Source organism: Prosopis cineraria, unplaced genomic scaffold (assembly GCF_029017545.1).
Source record: "Prosopis cineraria cultivar Desert tree isolate PC_DT_omini unplaced genomic scaffold, ASM2901754v1 PC1, whole genome shotgun sequence".
Taxonomy (NCBI): domain Eukaryota; kingdom Viridiplantae; phylum Streptophyta; class Magnoliopsida; order Fabales; family Fabaceae; genus Prosopis; species Prosopis cineraria.
The window spans coordinates 39,149,172-39,169,140 of NW_026555332.1; the positions used below are offsets into that span (position 1 = coordinate 39,149,172).

At 33.4% G+C, this 19,969-nt stretch overlaps 1 protein-coding gene across 2 annotated transcripts; it reads right to left on the reverse strand.

The window, feature by feature from the left end:
* Positions 1–470: 470 nt before the first annotated feature.
* On the reverse strand, positions 471–19,652 carry LOC129304394 (LEAF RUST 10 DISEASE-RESISTANCE LOCUS RECEPTOR-LIKE PROTEIN KINASE-like 2.4). Of its 2 annotated transcripts, XM_054944067.1 has the most exons (5): positions 18,844–19,652; positions 8,339–8,368; positions 3,016–3,042; positions 2,873–2,908; positions 471–2,001 (listed from the first exon to the last, which is right to left on the reverse strand). In XM_054944067.1, the coding sequence occupies exons 1-5, from the start codon at positions 19,601–19,603 to the stop codon at positions 842–844; spliced, it is 2,013 nt and encodes a 670-aa protein (XP_054800042.1). In that variant the 5' UTR covers positions 19,604–19,652; the 3' UTR covers positions 471–841. The 2 variants fall into 2 exon arrangements, with proteins under 2 accessions (XP_054800042.1, XP_054800115.1); XM_054944140.1 differs by lacking the exon at positions 8,339–8,368.
* Between the last annotated feature and the right edge of the window lie 317 nt (positions 19,653–19,969).

Here is a 19,969-nt window from a genome sequence, read left to right on the forward strand (position 1 = left end):
CATAAGTCATGACTTTTTTATACATGCATGTTAACTTCTTATTTTATTTGAATCATAAAATTGAGATATTAATTTCAACTAAAGCATTATCTACTTGAAATTTGACTTTGATATGTATATTATGTTAATCAATATCAGTTACTTGATTTACAGAAAATATTGTTGGTATCCTGTCCGATTAATATCCTATTAAAAGGAAACAGGGAAGGAAATTGGACAGTTTAAAAATAAAAGGGACTGTAAAAATTTATTTAAAAAATGAAGCCCTGAAAATATCCGGTGAGGTTGTTCAAGTAACTTACGAAATGAATCATAGTGATGCTCCTTTTACCTCACCGCTAAGACACATTTCTACAAAAGCCACAAAATAGCGGTGCTAATTAATTTTAATTTTCCTGTATATTATATCAAGACAAGAGTCCCCATTCTTGTCCTTACCTGCAAGAAATTAATAATAGGCTTACTAAGAACATCTAATCAATAATGCAAGTATTGACATTTATATGTTCCCTAATTAGAATCAGAATCCACCATTTTCGTCCCAAGAAAGAAAATCTAGAGAGATACCCTAAACCCTCTGGAATTAGCTCAAGGAGAGGAAGATTTGGGGGGCGGAGAAGACATGTACAGTACAGATTTGAGGGCATTTACGAAGAACCCATGTACTTCCTTTAATTACAACAAATGATAATCCTGAAATCATTTTCAACTTATAGGCTTATGAAGAAATGAAAAATCCATATGCAAAGTATATATCATGATTTTAGGGGCTTTAACTTCAATGCACTTTAATGACATATTTAAGAAACTCTTTCAACACCTTTCCCCACTTTTCCAAGTTCTAGTGTCTCTCTAGCATTAGGGAAGAGCTTTCGAGATCGAGTTTCTCTGTGTTTGCAGTTGAGGAAGATTCAAGTTCTAATCTTGCTGGAGGGGAAGGCATGACAGGCTTTGGTGGCATTGGAAGAGAATCCAAGCTTCCTTCTAACATTTCAATAACTCTACTAATTGTAGGTCTTTGAGTCGGAAATGTTTGAGTACACCACAAACCCACAATCGTCATTCTCCTTGCAATATCATTTTCTTCCATGGCGTTGGCCCCATCATCTCCCAAATTGCTGCCTTCCTCAAGTTTCTCAAAAATCCAATCTGGAAAATAAATCTCAGTTGTGCAATTGGCTTCATCATTCATGTTCTTTCGTCCTCCAACCATATCTAATAGCATCATTCCATAACTGTAAACATCAGATTTATGTGAAATTCCTCCTATATTTCTATTCCAAACTTCCGGAGCAAGATATCCTATGGTTCCTCTAGCTTCTGTAATTGAAATGATGCTTTCTTTCCTTGGATACAACTTTGCAAGCCCAAAATTTGAGATCTTAGGATAAAAGCTTTCATCTAAAAGAATATTATGTGGCTTTATGTCAAAATGCAGAATTCGTGGGTTACATCCTTTATACAAGTATTCAAGCCCTCGAGCTGTTCCAATTGCAATGTGGTACAAATTTTCCCAAGTCAAAGATGGACTGGTTTTATCTACCTTATCATGAATAAATTTGTCAAGAGATCCATTGGACATGAACTCGTATATGAGAGCCTTTTTGTGTCCTTCCAAACAAAATCCAAGGAGGGTGACAACATTGACATGGGAAGTTCTGCTGATGCTAGCAACCTCATTGATAAATTCTTCCCCGTTCCCTTTTGATGACTTTAATAACTTGACAGCAACAGGACAACCATTGAGTAGTTCTCCTTTGTATACAGCACCATAACCACCTTGTCCCAACTTAACTTGAAAAGATTTGGTCATTTTCTTCACCTCCGCAAATTTATATCTTGTAAGAGCTAGAGGTCCTTGGTTTCTAATGAATGCCTCGATGTTTTGGTCAGCCCTTGATGTCTTAAAGAACTCTATTTTCTGCCTCAGTGATTTGATTTTACAACAAAAAATAATACTGCATATTAGCAATGTTCCACCAATTGTTCCACTTGTTATGCCTGCCACATATATATAATAGGCAATCATTGAGTAGAGTAAAGAATATGGCATAGTCATCAGTTTCAACAATAAAATGTACTCCATTTGCTCTTTATCATAAGGCACCTCTAATTATCTTATCAAAACCAAAGAGAGATAGATAAGTGATTAATTTTATCTGAAAAAAATAAAATTTCAATTTTACCCTCTTTTAATAAAAAAATTTAATTTGCATTACATTCTTTCTCATAGTCAATGAATTTAAATATGAGTAATATTAAAAAAAAAACTTAATTAAAAGGTCATCAAGTGTCTTATATTAAGTATCAAATAATCTTTCTAAAATATATCCTATAATAAGGAAGAGGGAATAGTCAAGATGCTTGAAAACAAAGTATTCTAAAATAAATGAGAAAAATATTGTAATCTTTGAATCAAAACTTCTGTTGTCTTTATCTAAATCTATATGTAATGCTAATTCAAATTATTTGATATTCAGTTTCATCAAGTGTATATTTATGTTTACCTTAGTCTATCCTGATGGGAGCCCAATAATTCAACATTTCATCTGTGTACCTCTCTTTATTATATTATTGTTAATTTCTTCCATTTCTATCCTTTTTAATTTTTTTTTACTCCTACACATTTTTAATTCCATTTTTAAAATTTTCAATTTAAATGTTATTCAAATCAATATATTTTTTCAGTCAAATTAAATAATTTCTATAACCTTTTTTAGATAATTTTTTTTATATTATACTATATCACTATAATCAATATATGAATATGAAATATCGTAAGTACTCTAAGAAATACAATTATTGCCAAGCTGTGAACATTGCAACTTAGTTATCTGATCCATTCTAATTCAAAAAGAGGTTGGTCCATTACCTATTGTAAGTTTCATCCTGCCAGGCCGTGAATTTTCTGCAATTATAAGCAAAGAGATTAAATAATTAATCATGAATTAATAATCCAACTTATTGGCATGGCCCCACTATAATTTATATGAGAAAGGGAGGTTGATCCGTTACCTATCACCGGCGATGGATTTTCTGCAACTATAAACCCAAAAAAGAAAAATATATATTAGTAAACATGATTTTATATTTATAGTTGTTGAAAGTCCTAAACTCTATCATGCAACTGTGAGATAGCTGTGGGCATGCGGGTTTCTTTGTTGATAATACACACTTGAAGAATTTTCAGTTAGAGGTCTACAGCATTCTTATATGGTAAACATATAACAGTAATTTTTTTTTTCCTTTTTAAATGCTTTTCCTCTCTTGTGAAGGTATTCAATAATATATATATATATATATATTAAATAGGATTTCTAGTGTATTAGAGAATTTGATAAGGAAAAAAAAATCAAAAAACTAAAATCAAAGTAGATTAGATCAATAAAAGGAAAAAATTAAATGAAAATACAGAGTCAAGTTTATTTGAATCTGTGTGTGTGTGTGTGTGTGTGTAAAGAGAGATATTTGACTGTGAAAAAGAAATGTTGGGTAAAAATAAATAATATGGAAGAGAGGGGTGATTATTGCGACATAAAGTTAGTGGAAATGTATGCAGGAGAGATGATCAAGGGAATTCACTGTAGGCAGGATAGGAAAAACTATAGGAAGAAATATTATATTAGATGGAAGCTCCAGCTGTCTCAAAATTCCTAGATTGAATGCTTATCACTCAATTTGTTAAGTTAAAATACCTTATCAATTTGTTAAGTTAAATGAATGCTTATCACTTAATTTGTTGAGCTATGAAATTGAGTAAAATTATGATGCAATCACCTATTTTTTTAATAGGAAGACTACATGACTCTAAAGTGGTCTAATAGATCCTCTAATCAGGGAGAGCTCCTAAATATGGATCTGCCTCTTGAAGAAGAAGACTATGCTGATGACATAGAATTATGGCTAAAAAATATTGGTGGTGTTAATAGGAAGGGACACATTTTTGGCATTAGCTCTGAGGCTCCTTCATATTATTGCTCTTGTTTTGCAGAGGATGCCTCTTATCATACAAGACTCTATCCAAAATTTGAGAATGAGTTGCAAAAGCGTGTGGATACTTTGACAAAAATGAACAAAGAGCTTTAGTCAATAATAAATGAGCAGTGACAAGGACTCCAAACTTGCCAAAAGAATATTAGTATCTTGCTCAAGAATATACCACCTGTGGAGGGTGAAGATGAAAATGATCAAAGGTGAAGCTCATGCTTTTGTTTGATTCTGTTTAGTGATTATGGTGTTATTTAACTACTTTATCTTTTTGAGTGATTTCACTATAGTTTGACATTTGAGTATGATTGTATTATATTTTAAGTACTAAGTGAGATGTTTTGTTCTTAATGTTTTAAGCTAAATTATTATAATTTTGCTTATTTTTATGTATAAAATTATTATTACAAGTTGAGGCTATAAAGTAATAATGGGAGAAAATAACAATTAAAATTAAATAAAAAATTTAAAATTGTTTTTCTATTAGGAATAGATTTATGATAGATTTGGGACAAAATAGCCCTTCACAGAATTTGAGACACATTTGCGATGGACTTTCTTTCACAAATATTGGCACACAAAATTGCGATAGACAATTCCTTCAGAAAACTATGGGACAAATTTGTGACAACCAAATCCGTCACAAATTTGGGGTGCATTTGCGATGCTAACATCCACCCTAAATTTAGGGACAAAAATTTCATACCAAAACATTCTGTTGCAAAGTGCGACAAATGTTCAAAATCCATTGCAAAGAATTTGCGACTAGCAAAATAGAGACAGAAGGTTATTTGTTGTCATAAATTTTGTCACAAACTATGTTTGGGATGGAAATTCCGTCCCAGAACTAGGGCAAAATCTACTGTAAAATGAAATTTTTTGATAGTGCTTCCCAGTTCCTTTTGGATGGATTCAATAACTTGACAGGAACAGTGCAGCCATTAAGCAATTCTCCTTTGTATACTACACCATAACTTGGCCTCATTTAACTTTAAAAGATTTGGTCATTTTCTTTATGCTTACAAATTTATATCTTGTGAGAGTGAGAAGTCCATGATTCCTTATGAAGGCCTCAATATTTTGGTCAACATCGTGTGCCTCCCACAATCTAACTTTTTCCCTCCTTGATTTGGTTTTACAACAAGCACTAGCAGTACATGTTAAAAATATATGCTACAATTATTCCGCTTGTAACACCTATCACATGCAGTATATGTAAATCATTGAGTTGAAAATGTAATAGACTCCTCATTTCTACAACAAAATATGTGGTCATGCGTGAAACCAAAATCTCCTAAAATAATAAATGAGCAAAATATAGTGACATTAGAATGAAAATTTAGAGGATCTGACAATATATTTAAGGCCTAGTTAGTATCATTGATGAAAATGAAAAAGGATTTTTTGGCACAAAATTTGAAGCATGCAATATTTATTACTTTTCCGTTACATTATTTAACAATAAGTATTCTTTATTATTTTTAAATATGGATTTAAAAGACATTTTTCATATGAAAAATCATCTTTTTAATCCCTTTTTTTTTTCCTTTTTGCTCTGTATGTATACCAAACAAGCCTAGAATTTACACATGCAACACAATTCATTTTGTAGCTGAATTGCATAAAACTTTATTTTTGAACTTTGAGTTGCATGGAAATAGCCTCCCAAGTCTTTTAGAACACCACAAGTAACCCATATCCTAAGTTTTCAAACTCATGCAAATAATCCATTAATATTATTTCTTCACTACTGAGTATAATGCCTTGACCATGTATAAATGATATATATATATATATATATATATTCTAAGCTTTATCTTCTGTGCAAATAATCCCCTTAAACATTGAGCCATATTATATGCAGATAATCATCTAAACAATGTTGAACTAAATATTTTGATTTTAACAAAACTAAGAGAAAGGTAATTGTTACTTGTATAGATAATAATATCATAAGACAAGTGACAAAACATCAAGAAACGGAAGTGAGCATGAAAAATCAAACAATGGAATTAACGTGAGCGTGCTACACTTTAAGAGAATGAAGAATTAAGAGAAGAAAGAGAAACTTTCATAGAATGTATTTATTTTATTCTTTTCTTAGATAAATTTGTGAAAACTAATTGGAGAGCTAAATACATGTTTGAAAATAATAAGGTTTGCATCATATAGAAAATCATAGGATCATAAGTCCTTAAGAATAAAAGTCTCATCCATGCAAGGATAAGAGATGTCCAAGCATGTTTTGACACATATTTTCATGCACTTATAATTTACATTGTTTCATTTATGCTTGGACTATAAGTGTCCCATGCGTGTTTGATCATCTTTTATGCATATAGCACTTAGAAGATCTCAATCAAGCTTGAATCATAACTAGACCTTATCTGAATTATAAAATCAAAAGTGAAGACATAGCACTATATGCTAGTCCAAGCTTGGATATCTTTGTATCCACATTTGATTGGCAAGTCAGTGTAAAGAAATGTCTTGGTTGAGCTTTTGTAATCTGACTCTTACTTAGATGTTATTCTATCAATGCTTGATTGATCCTAAGGGTCAACTTGAAGTATGTATAAGAAGCAATTCATGCTCAAATTTTGTTGAGTTCATGCTTGAATGGATGAATCACTTGTCAATTTTCAAACTTGACTTAGGATGAGCTTTAGTATTAAACAAGCTAACCAAGCTTGGTTTAGAAATTGCCCCGGCTTGATTCATATCACATAAAGACAAGGTGCCTCTGTACATTCATTCACGCTGAGCGCACAAATTACCCATGTGTGTTTAGACTTATTGAGAAGCCTAATGCTTCAAACATATCATACACGCTTGAATCCTGATTGGTCTAATTTTGGATCAGTGTGAAGCGATAAGTGAGCTAAAGTGAATATAGCTCATCCATGCTTGGATCACTCTTGTCCACGCATGAATGAGAGTTCTAACAGCATTTATTGCACTTCGTGGGAAAAGTGCTTTATTTGTCATAGATCACTTTCACATGTGCATAACAACTATAGTTTGTACCTTATAGATTCCAACAATCCTAAACTATGAAAATTTATAAATATGACCTCATTTGAGATAGTAGGTAATGTTCATATAGATTGAACACATATAATTTGCATCAAACCTTCAATTTTCACTGTGATCATGTAAAAGCTCTCAAGTTTGTTCTTAAGCTTACATTGCTATATCTACTCTTTGAGAGTTTTTGAGTATGCATAAAAGTTTCCTAGTTATCTCTTTGAGAGAAAACCTGATAGGAAAATATAATCTCTGTCCTTAAAGAGATCCAAGGAAGGATTTCCCTGATGTATTAAGAGAAAGCTCACTATATCCATAAGTGAGGAATTAAGGAGACTTACTAGTATAATAAGAGATCTTGTAAATGGCTTACAAGTGCTTGAGAAAGCTTGCGGATTTTACTGAGACAGCAAGAACTCATTGAAGCTTGTGTCATAGTGAAAAATCTTAAGTTTAAGCTTGTGGACTGCATGTAAACCAAGTGGTTGGCTGAATTAGGATAAATTGACTATGCAGTATTTCTAACTTTACTTTCTTTAAATCCAGCTCATTCACACTTTACTTAATCTCTTAGATATTATATTAAAAGAATCTACATTTCACAAGTTTTTTGAAACCTGCAACTGAAATATTTAAGTTTTTTTTTTGACTTATTGCATTGAGAATTCATGTTGCATCTTCAACTATGATCATAATTTTAAAAATTTAAAAAAAAAACTAAAAAATTTCTAAACACTCAATTTCCCTCCCTCTCGGGTGGTGGTGCCTGATCTTTCAATATATCATTTGTAGTTAAACCATCTATTATGTATGTTAGATTTCACTTGTTTAACGGATAATGATCCACATGACTTTAAAAGTTTTGGGGGAGCTTGCCAATTAATTTAAATATCTGGGACAATATCTACATACAATCCTGCGTTTAGGGGGTTTATGTGTATAATTTGACCTATTTATGTTTATTGTTTTCATTGGGTATTATTCTCTTCATTTTTATAGTTCTATTAGAAGTATTTAAACTACTCTTGATGTATATCAATATTCTATTCCAGATCCTTATCACATGATAAGCTAGCTCAGTGGCTAATTGAGTGTTATTATTATGATATGTAGTCAATGATTCCTCTTTTGACCCGAATTATAGATGAAAGAAGTTCATTCAAAATACCCCGCTGAAGCAGTTTTAAGTTTTAACCACAGGGTAACTAATGTGAAACATGGTAAGAAATATCAACTTACGTGGAGTAGTATTCAGTTAAAAGATAACAAATACTACGCAAAATTGTAAAGAAAAATATATGACAGCATAAGTTCGATCTATTACCTACTATAATTTTGTTGGCGAACGCATGTCCTGTAAAAATGAGCAAAGAGAAATAAGAGGACATACCATTGTACCGTGCGAAGGGAAAAACTCAATCACGTAACTACAATTAAAAATGGGGAGTAACCTCATAGAAAAGAGGGGAGACAAATAAATGGGCAAATAGCAAAAGATTACGTCTTAATTTAAAACTTTAAAGCTCAAATAAGTCTTTCCATTTTATTTTATATATTAGTTATTGAGTTTAACTTTATTTAATATGGGACTTCAATGTTAGTTCAATACACACATTTAGACAAACTAATAATACCAAATGAGATTTTAAGCATATCATTAGAGAACTTAGAATTGCAGACATTTGAAAAATGAATTTTAAGTAGGGAAAGTAGCAATCAAGGACTTCTATATAAAATTTATATTAGTTAACGATTAGTTATTGTTAAAACCTGAATGGAAAACAAACCCGAATGGATTATGATTAATTTAAAATGAATTGTTATTAAAACTCGATTGAATACTTATTGATAAAAGACTAACTGAATCTATAAGTATTCATTTAAATTTTGACAACAACTAATCCTTAATTAATATAAATTTTATACAGAGATCCCCGATTGCTATTTTTACATTTAAGTATTGCCAGATGCGGTCTAAGGATTATTGAGTATATCAAACTACAAAATGCCTATGTTGGTGGATATGCATTAGGTTCGAGGAAGTACTCCATTCTTCCACTTATAAAATATTACTCTTTTTTATTTTTATTTAAGGGTATTTTCTAAAAATATTTTTTGGATCTTTAATATAGGAATATTATAGGCATTGTTGTCAAACTCTTGAGTTGACTTTACGAGTTTACCGTTTTTGCATTTATAACTAATAAAATTGTGTTAACTTATTCATAAATTTAAACTAGATAAAACTCAGTTAAACTTATGAGTTGGCTCTTTGAGTTTACCGTTTTTATATAGAAACAAGCCAACGGTGCCCCCAGTCTAAGGCATCATCTTCCTTTATTACTTTTAGTCAATCTCTAGCTTGTAAAATCATATCAATTTGTTCATAAACTTATGGAGCAAGATATGTATATATTAAGTAGAACTTGATTTCATAGAAGTGGTAGGATTTGGTTCAATGAAAAATAACACTAACAAAAAAACAAAAACTAATGTTAATAAAAATAAAATAAAAATATCAAAAAAAAAAGTTGCCATATTTTAAAATTTCTATGCTGAATATAATAATATGTGAATGTAGATAGTTTTAATTTTAATTATTTATATTTGAAAGATATTTAAATTAAATTATTATCATATTTTATGTTTTAATTATTTAATCATATACGTTTAAAGGCTATTTATTAATAAAAATAAACTCTTACAAGTTTACGATACGAGTCTACGTTTTAAATTTATATCTCTGTCATGAGTTTACTTAAACTTGTGAGTTTAACAACATTGACTATAGAGGTATTAATTACATTTTTAATATTATTATTATTTAAAATCATTAACCATGACAACAATACAAATTTAAATTTTTTATTTAAATAAAAATAAAAAAAAAATTTATTTTCAAATAAAACTAATAATTTAACTACTTTTTGGTTCAAGATAGTAGGGGGTTTTTTATAACAAGAATAGGAGAGAGTATTTCACTAATTCAAGTAGACCAATAATATTAATTAATATCTCTAAAATATTCCAGTCTTTCTAAATATACTCTTCTTTAATAATCGGATCTTTAATGGCAAATGAATCAAGTTAACGGGGTCAATAATTTTTTTATCTATTAGGAGACTCCAAACTCTTAAATATATATATATATATATATATAAAGATATTTTAACCTTTCTAATTATATTATTCATTAAATGTAATTCGATCTTTAATGGGAAATGAATCAAATCAACGGGGTCAAGTAATTTTTTTTATCTATCAGAATATTCCGATCTCTTTTATCGAAAAAAAGATATTGCAATCTTTCTAAATATATCGGGGTTGCTCTCTATCGAGTATAGGGTTTTTCTCAGGGGGGAGGAGTGGTCGTCACTAATGGTGACTATTAGTGAGCGGTACTTTGTTGTAGGTTTTGTGTGAGCTCTATCACCTACTGTGATAGAGTTTCTAGAGTTGTTTTGTGAGAGTTTCTTCGGTCTCTTCCTTTGTTTTTTCTTCTTCTAATTATTTCTTTGTCTTCCCTTTCTTTTTCCAAGTTCCTGTTTTTTTTCTCCATTTCCTTTTTCGACTATGGCGGACAGGGAGGGCAGCTCCTGAAATTCCAAGAAGAGGTTCCATCTTATCTAGAAATCTCCGTCAGTAACGAGAAGGACAGGAGGTGCTCTAATTGGGAAGATCTTTTCAGAAAGAAAGCAAAACCGTCAATCGATCCTTTACGTCATTCAAAATGGATGGGGCTTGAAAGAAGGTGAGGACATCGATGCCATAGATGCTGGTATTCCAAATATCTTCATTTTTCATTTTGAAACTTCTAATAACAGAGAATGCATTCTGCGGGACACCCATGGTTAGTTCACTCTTGCGTTATGAGTTTATAACTATGGGACGACTATTTGACAATTGAGGAAGTTAATTTTAATCTTGTTCCATTCTGGGTTCAATTCCACAATCTTCCCAATACAGCTTTGTGTCTAGAAAATGCCATTCATATGGGTTCTCAAGTGGGGGATATTGTCTAGATTGAGCACCCAGAGCCTAAGGGATGAATATTGCGTAATTTTCTTCGTGTTCGAATTCTCATTGACACTACTAAGCCTTTACTTCCTGGTTTGTGGTCTGTTAAGCCTGATAGCTCTGATTTTTGGGTCACCATTAAATATGAACGGTTACAGAGTTTTTGCTTTTACTATGGTTTGTTGGACATGACAATCGTAACTATCAAAATCAACCCCTTATTCTAAGGAGGAAGATAAAAATATTGTCATGGATCCTGGCTTTCAACATTGGCAGCTAAGTTAATTAATGCTAATCTAATTCATTTCAAGAAAGAATGGACTGAGGAGGATAGCTGGAGGAAGATGGTGGCGCGTGGACTCAGACACTATCAGGCGCGTGCTAGATCAAAGCCAAAACCATTACTCTAACATAGCAGAACATCCCCTTCATGTTACTGGCGGTAACGAACGTAAATCAAGCATGGAATCTCCCTCCTGCCATATCAACCGAAACCACCAAACCTTAGATTATCCTCATTTGGGCCCTACTATTTCTAAGCCTATTCCTGTGGCTTTTAATCCTCCTCTCAATATTAGGCTAAGATCTGTTGAAGAAATTGGGCCGCCCTCTTTGGAATCTCCTTCTAAGGTCTTATCAAAAGTTAATATGTCTAATGATGGGCCAACCACCCCTGGTAGAAGAATTAAAAGTCTACGAAGGCCATTTAAAAAAAGTCTAGTTACTATTGAATCTGGTAATTCTAAGGCCATTATCCCGTATGTTCCTGTATCTCTGTTGACTGAAGTGTCCTTAAAGCTAAAATGAGTGGACTTAGAGCATGACTTTGAGGTCACGGATGCTACTAGATCCCTAAAAAGGTGGAAGTTATTTTCCGAACTTAATGATGCTAACTAGGGGTGTTCAATCTGGACCCGTCCTGATTGGCCCGGTATCGTCCCGATCATATCGGGACGGGTCTTGTCCCGGCCCGAAAATAATCGGGACGGAACTTTACGGGACGGGATAGGAAAGGGGTTCGAGACGGGACAGGACACGGGATTATCATCGGGATGTCCCGTCCCGTCCCGAATATTATATATATTATTTTTTATTTTAAATATATTAATTATATTAATATAATTTATACTTATATTAATTATATCAATTATAATTTTAGTACTTACAATTCTTATTTAAAACTAAAGTGTTTTTATATTAATAATTTTAATGGTATGGAGTAAACATGACGATATCTTTTTTATAATATATTAATTATATTAATATAATTTATTCTTATATCTATCTATTTAATGACTTTTATTTATAACCTATTTCTTGCTTATTTTTAAAAGAGTAATTAACTTAGTACATCTTCATTAAAGTAGAAGAACAATTATTTGATGTTGTGTTTGACTTGCCTGTTGTTGCTAATTTTATAGCATAAAGATCACTTGTATTTTTTATTATAATATGTAGTTGTGATTAATATAATTCAATAATTAATTTTAAATTATTGTTATTTATGTACTTGTGTTATTTTGATTTTAAATTTAATAAATTATATAATTTAAAATTTTAATGAACATTATTATCCAGATCTTTTTTCGACATTATTTCATTTATCGGGACGGCGGGACGTCTCGATCTTGTCCCGGTCTTGTGCCGACTCTTAACGGGACGGGACGACTTTCGGGACGGGACGGGACATGAGATTAAAATTCAGTCCCGATTTTTTTTTCGGGACGGGACACGGGACGGGGGTGTCCCAGTCTGTCCCGTCCTGTGAACACCCCTAATGCTAACATAGATACCCCTGAAACTCAGTCAAATCTGAAGCCCAGAAAGTCTCGACGCTGTGATAAATCTTCAAGTAAAGCTAGAAACAGGTCCTCCTCTCTATCGAAATATGTAAATGACTCTACTATTGAAGATGATAATCTGGTTAATGTCCCTATTGCAATTGAGATCGACTTTCTTGAGGACTGGTTTAAGTTTAACTCTAAGTCAGATAGTTCTATCTCCTCTTCTCTTGCTATAGGCTCTAGTGGCTTGCCTCATAAAGCCACCAAAGGGCCATGAATCTATTATTGTGGAACTGCTAAAGGCTTGGAAAACCTTTGGCAGTAAAAAACCACAAGCAGGATATTTCCAAAAATAAGCACTTGTTTTTCTCATGAAGACCAAGCAGCAGGCATCTTATCTAGATCGCATTAAAAGAAGTTGTGGTATGAAGAATGCATGGTATGTGGATCTATTAGGACTCTCAGGGGGCCTAGCCCTTTAGTGGAAGAATGAGGTATCTTGTCAAATTTTGTCCTCTTGCAAAAATTATATTCATTTAGCTTTGGCCTCTACCGTATGGGAGGTTCCCACTTTTATCTCATGTATATATGGCCTTCCTATTGAGTTAGACCGAAAGCTAATTTAGAATGAAATTGGTCAATGGGCTAAGGGGGTACATGGTTCCTGGTTATGCATCGGTGACTTTAATGACTAATTTTCGTTGGCTAAAAAATTAGGAGGCAATTCCTACTCAATTAGAAGAGTTTTAAACTTCTAAAATTTTACAGCAAACTGTGACCTAGTTGATCTAGAAACTAAGGGTTCTAGATTCACCTGGTTTAATCAAAGGGTTAATGAGGAATGTGTTAAAGAAAGAATTGACCGGGCCATGGCTAATTCAGCATTCAGGGAGTCTTTCCCTAAATATTTGGCTATCCATGTTGATTCAGTTGCCTTAGATCACCATTTCTTGCTTGTTTGCTTGTGCTATCAAGACAGAATAACTCCTTAGGCCTTCAAGTATGAAATTAATTGGGCCTCTCATCCTGATTTTAAAAATATTGTTAAAAACTCTTCGTATTTTGGAGACCCTTTATCCTGGCTGGTCCCTCAATTTATCTCTTGTACTAAAAGGTGCAGTCGTGCTTTAGTTAAATGGAGTAGAAAGGCCTTCCCTAATAATAGGAAGGAAATAGAACATACTTTATAACAGCTAGCAAATCTTAATGAAGGTATTCTCACCTTTGAGACCAATGAAGAGATTTCTTCTCTTATTAAGGATCTAGAAAGACTATGGAAACTTGAAGAATCTTACTGGTGGTAGAGGTCTCGGGTTAATGGGATTGTTGGAGGTGATCTCAATACTCGTTTCTTCCATGGTTTAACCAAAACTAGAAGGCAAAGAAACCATATTGTTAAATTGCATAATAGCTTTAGTCAATGGTTTGAATTTGAATAAGAAGTGGCTAGCCTAATCTCTAATTTTTACCAAGACCTCTTCACTAAGAGCCACATTCACAATCTTAATCTTATTTTAAGCTATGTCTAGCCCTGTATTGGTGATTCTCAAAATGGCTAGTTAATTTCATCCATTACTAGAGAAGAACTCAAGCAAGCAGTTTCAAACTTGGGGGATCTAAAGTTGCAGGGCCTGATGGCTTTAATGGCCACTTTTATCAATCTTTTTGGGAAGAGGTTAGTGATTCTCTTTTTCTGCTTATTAATAATATTTTGTTCAAAGATGAAGATCCTGGTTCCCTAAATGAAATAAACCTAATTCTTATACCTAAGATTGAAAGGCCTGAAACGATTAGCCAATTTAGGCCTATAAGTCTCTGTAATTTTGCCTTCAAAGGCCTCTCAAAAGTCTTAGCCAACAAATTTAAGGTATTTTGGGTGACTGTGTGTCTGAAAGTCAAAGGGCTTTTGTCCTTGGCAATTTAGGCCTATAAGTCTTTGTAATTTTGCCTTCAAAGGCCTCTCAAAAGTCTTAGCCAACAAATTTAAGGTATTTTGGGTAACTGTGTGTCTGAAAGTCAAAGGGCTTTTGTCCCTGGCTGACTTATTCATGATAATATCATCTTAGTGCATAAGGTGTTTCATTTTTTGAAAATGCAGAGTGGGAAATAACTATTTCTTTGCCTTTAAAATAGATATGAATAAAGCTTTTGACCGGTTGAAATAGGCTTTCATTGAGGTTGTCTTAGTCAAGATGGGATTTTGTGAAACTTGGATAAAATGGATTATGAAATGTGTGATGTGTCCTACTTTTAATATTCAGGTTTCTGGTAAAAACATTGCTCGAATTCAGCCAGAAAGAGGAGTGAGGCAAGGTGACCCATTATCCCCATACCTCTTTATAATTGCTATTGAAGTGTTATCTCTTACGCTAAGTAAGCATACTGCAAATGGTGACATTACAAGAATCAAAATTACTGATGAGTGCCCAATGCTGACTCATTGCCTATTTGCTGATGACACAATTTTATTTCTTCATATTCATAGAAAAAATTACAACATCATTAAAGAGCTCCTTCAATCCTATTGCAATGCTTTAGGTCAGCATATCAACTATGATAAGTCATCATTATTGTTCTCTGCAAATACTTCACAAGTTGTTAAGGATGAAGTTTATTCTTTCCTTCATGTTAATGTTGTGGATAATCTAGGCTCATATTTGGGCTTACCAGTTTTATGGGGGCATTCAAAAGTTGCTACTCTTGTCTATATGAGGGACAAAGTGGGCAACAAGGTTTACAACTATGATAAAGTTATGATATCCCTATTTACCCCATGACTTGTTTCAAATTGTCCAAGACGACATGTACTGAATTGAACAGTCTTGTTGCTAATTTCTTTTGGGGCAATCTAATTCTAGGAATTCCATTCATTGGAAAGCTTGGAGCAAGCTATGTGCCCCCAAAAAGGATGGGGGCCTTGGTTTTTGTGACTTTATGAATTTCAATGATGCACTTCTAGCCCAAACAACATGGCGAGCACTACAGATCCTAATCAATTATGGGTGAAGTTCTTAAGGCAGTCTACTTTCCTACCAGTTCCTTCCTTTAGGCTAAAAAAGGGGCACGAGCCTCATCGGCTTGGAGCACCACTTTGCAAGGTCGTGACATACTCTTAAAAGATGCTTGTTATAGAGTGGGATATGGGATAGACATCTTGATCTGGGCTAATCCGTGGCTACCTGGATTGCCTACCTTCAAGGCTGTGCCCTGTGATCATGCTGTCATAGATAAAACTCTTAAAAGTTCAAGACCTAATTTCCAATGGGGCTTGGGATTTGCAACCCATTTTGTCTACTGCTTCAACAATCACCATTAATCAAATTCAAAAAACCCGCATACCTTTGTATCCCTCTTCAGATGTGGTTGTTTAGACTGGAGCAAATAATGGAATATACACTACTAAACTTGGGTATAAGTTAGAATATGACTGACAACACCCTGTGATCCTTGCTAATCCTAGCTCATCTACTGAGTTCTCGGAGATTCTTTGGAGGCATGTGTGGAATCTAAGTATTCATCCTAAAGTTAAGCATTTCATGTGGAGAGCTCTAAATGGAGCACTGGCAACACGGGAGGCTCTTTTCTCAAGGAAATGTGCTGCTGACCCTCTTTGCCCATTTTGCAAATCTCAATCAGAATATATAGAACACATGTTACTGCTATGTGATTGGTCTAGAAAAAATCTGGTATGGTTCCCTTCTGACTCTAATAACTGATCCCATGTAAATATCCTCATTTGCAAACTAGTGCAATCTCTTCCTAGCTGATGACAGTCCAATTACTGATTATGACAAATCTTACATAGCTTGCTCATGCTGAAATACATGGAAAACTAGGTCTGCATCAGTCTTTAATGCAGCAGCTCCAAATCCCAGCTAGTTTCTAATATCAACAGCTGCAGCAGTGGATGAATTCTAGAAAATTAATCATTTAGTGCCAAATATCACTAGGTCCTCTGAGGTTTTCAATTCTGTTTGGAAGCCCCCAGATTCTGGCGTTATTAAAATTAATTGTGATGGAGCATTTTTAAAAGCTACGAAAATGGCAGCCATTGGCATCATACAGCTTTGGGACCCTTCTTAAAAACTGGCGTGAGGTTGTTGATGCTGATTCTAGCTTTTTATCTGAACTTTTGGCATGCAAGAAAGCAGTACAATTAGCCTCTGAATTTAATGAAGGCAAGGTTATTATTGAGCTGGATTGCCTTGATCTCTTTCGAGCCTTGATTCAAAGGGATATTTCTTATTTTCCCTGGCCTTGTCATGGGTTGTTGGAAGATTTATTGGCTATCACGGAGTCCTTGCATTTTCTCTCCTTTTCGTTTGTCAAACGTGAAGGTAATTCTGTTGCTGATTGGTTGGCAGCCTCCACTTTAAAGGATGTGGATGCAAATGGATGGGTCTTCTGTCCACCACCTCCTTTTATTTGTCTTCTTCTCAAGGATTCTGATCGTCTTCAGTCTACATTCCAGCGTCCTGTGTTGAATCGTGACAGAGAAGGGATTGGTTGATTTGTTGTAGCTTCTTTTGTTTTGTCTTTTTCTAGGTCTTTCTTTGTGGCTTTTGACTATTTTGTTGCTTTCGTTATTATCAGTTTGTAATCTCTTATGCTTCCCTAATGGAGATTCTCTTTGGTCAAAAAAAAAAATCTTTCTAAATATATTCTTCATTAAATGTAATCAGATCTTCAATGGGAAATGAATCAAATTAATAGGGTCAAGTAATTTTTTTTTTATCTATCAGGATATTCCAATATTTCTAAATATACTCTTCATTACATGTAATCGGATCTTTAATGAAAATGAATCAAATTAACGAGGTCAATTAATTTTTTATCTATCAGGAACACTTTTAGGACAAATTTATAAGGTTCACAATTGCAAGAGCTCTGTTACAGCTAGGCATCAAAGTTTCCTTTCTTCCTCATACTATGTTAATTAAGCATTAATTTTAACCGTAAATTTAATTATTTTTATTATTGTATATGTATTTTATTGAATTGGTATAATTTTATTAGATAGAGTACAGATGAAGTGCTGCTCTATGCAAAAATTTCTAAAATAGATTTCTCCTAATCAAATATTCCCCCAAACCTATTGAGGAAATAAATGATAAGTTAAAATTTAACTATGATTCATTTTTTTAATAATTAACCCCAGAATAAAAGTGAAGGGCCTTCAATCCTTTGACCATCAATGACGATGATGTATGAATATGATGATGACGACTATTAGTATGATTATGATATTATTATTATTACAAAAAATAGGGAGAATATCAATTAGCGCCCTCCCAAAAAATTATTATTATGTTTTCACTACAGCCATTGAATGGTTAATGATTGGTCAATTTAAGAAAAGGGCCAAAAGAGGTTTGAACCCTTAACCCTTTAATTCCTCAAAATATTGAAAACCATTTAACCAACAAACAATTCAATATAGACAGTGCTATATGTGTGTCTGTGCGCACACTATAATTTTCATTTTCAAGCATTTCCACCAGTTATTGTAAATTATGGACAAATTGTTAATATTTGAATAATTACTCATAAATATTCAAACATAATTTATTAATATTTAAAAGAAGTTGTCAATTTTTGATGAACAACTTATTTAATTTTTTAATAATTTGTTCCTTTCATATTAACAAGTGATCGATGTTATACTAAATAAAATACACACACACATTATAATTTACTTTCTAAGCATTTTCATGAATTTTTGTTAATGTTGGACAACATGTTGTTATTATTGAAATAACCACTTATAAATATTTAAATATGATTTGGCCTTTGACGAGGCAGTGATTTGGCCACCAGCGATGAAGCTTTGATGGCAATAATGGGATTTTTTTTTGTATTTTTCTAAATACATTTTAGTAATTAAACAACCAAATTTAATTGCAATTGAGGCTTTTGGATATTGGAGGGACCTATACTCTTCCTAAAAAATATCACGTATCATTTTTGGATGGATAGTAAAAAATCAATATCCATCAGAACTCAAAAGGCATGAGATAGGGAGACTAACCGAGTCCGGATTCGGATCCACATTTCAAATCAGGATCACTGTCTGGGCAATAGCATTTGAAAATGCAACCTTCAGGGTCCCCGTTGAAGCCACATTTCCATCCGGTCTCCTGACATGAACTGCATTCCGCGTCATTATAGTAATTCAAGAGAAACCCTCTTCTCATGACTTGTCCATCAATATTGGAATTCTTTTCCACTTTCGTTGTCGCCACCCCACCGATACATTTCTCAGACGCCGACCTCAAATCCTCACCCTCCTCTGTTATGGCCAGAACGGACGTCGCTTCGTTTTGTGCAGAACACCCAATCCTGTACTTGGAAAAATATTCTGGCAGCGACTCCAGGTTGCATTCGAACATCAGGAATAGGTCCATCTGGTTCGGAGCGAAACTGAATCTGGTTACGTCAAGGGATATGTTGTGAATACGAGGAATCACACATGAATTGCTGTTTGACGACAAGGTTGCAGCTTCCGACACTCGAATTGACTGGTTGGTGTAGGAAATTTCATGGATGAAGTACTGGATGCCGAAGATATTGAGGATGGGAAGGCCATTATCGGAACAAGAAAGGCCGACACCCGAGCCTCCACTAAAGGATTTTTGTCGGCCTTCGATGTAAAAAGGGTAGCTTATGGTTAGGTTACCGCAGGTAGTGGGCTGACAAGCTTTAAAATTTAGGTTAAGAGATGAACAAAATCTGACTCTGACGAACAAATAGGAGAAGATGAAGATTGAATAGAGGTTGTTTTGGGTCATCTTGGCGAGGGGGAACGTCCAAGAAAGAGAAGACAACACCTACCGTTAATCCACGCCTGAAACTCAAAACACAAGTCGCCGCTGACTACTTTTGTTTAATCAAGAATACAAATTGTATTAATTAAAAAAAGAAATTAAAATCCCCACTCAAAGGCTTATGGCGCAACGGGTGCTTATCCGGAACTCTCAACTCGCCTTTTTCATTTTTAAAACATAAAAATAATAAAAAAGATAGAAAGAAGATTTTTTTTTTTTTTTTGGGGCCAACAAGAAGTTACATCAGTAGAATGAGTGCGTTGGATTCATCAGGATCACGTTCAGATTTTTAATTTATTTTATATTTATTATAAAAAATTATATAATTTT

Excerpts from the sequence above, each read along its gene's own strand:
- LOC129304394 (XM_054944067.1), bottom strand. The coding sequence starts at position 19,603 with ATGACCCAAAACAACCTCTATTCAATCTTCATCTTCTCCTATTTGTTC. Across the intron at positions 2,909-3,015 it reads AAATCCATCGCCGGTGATAG|AAAATTCACGGCCTGGCAGG; the intron begins GTAACGGATCAA and ends TTATAATTGCAG. Across the intron at positions 2,002-2,872 it reads CAGGATGAAACTTACAATAG|GCATAACAAGTGGAACAATT; the intron begins GTAATGGACCAA and ends TATATGTGGCAG.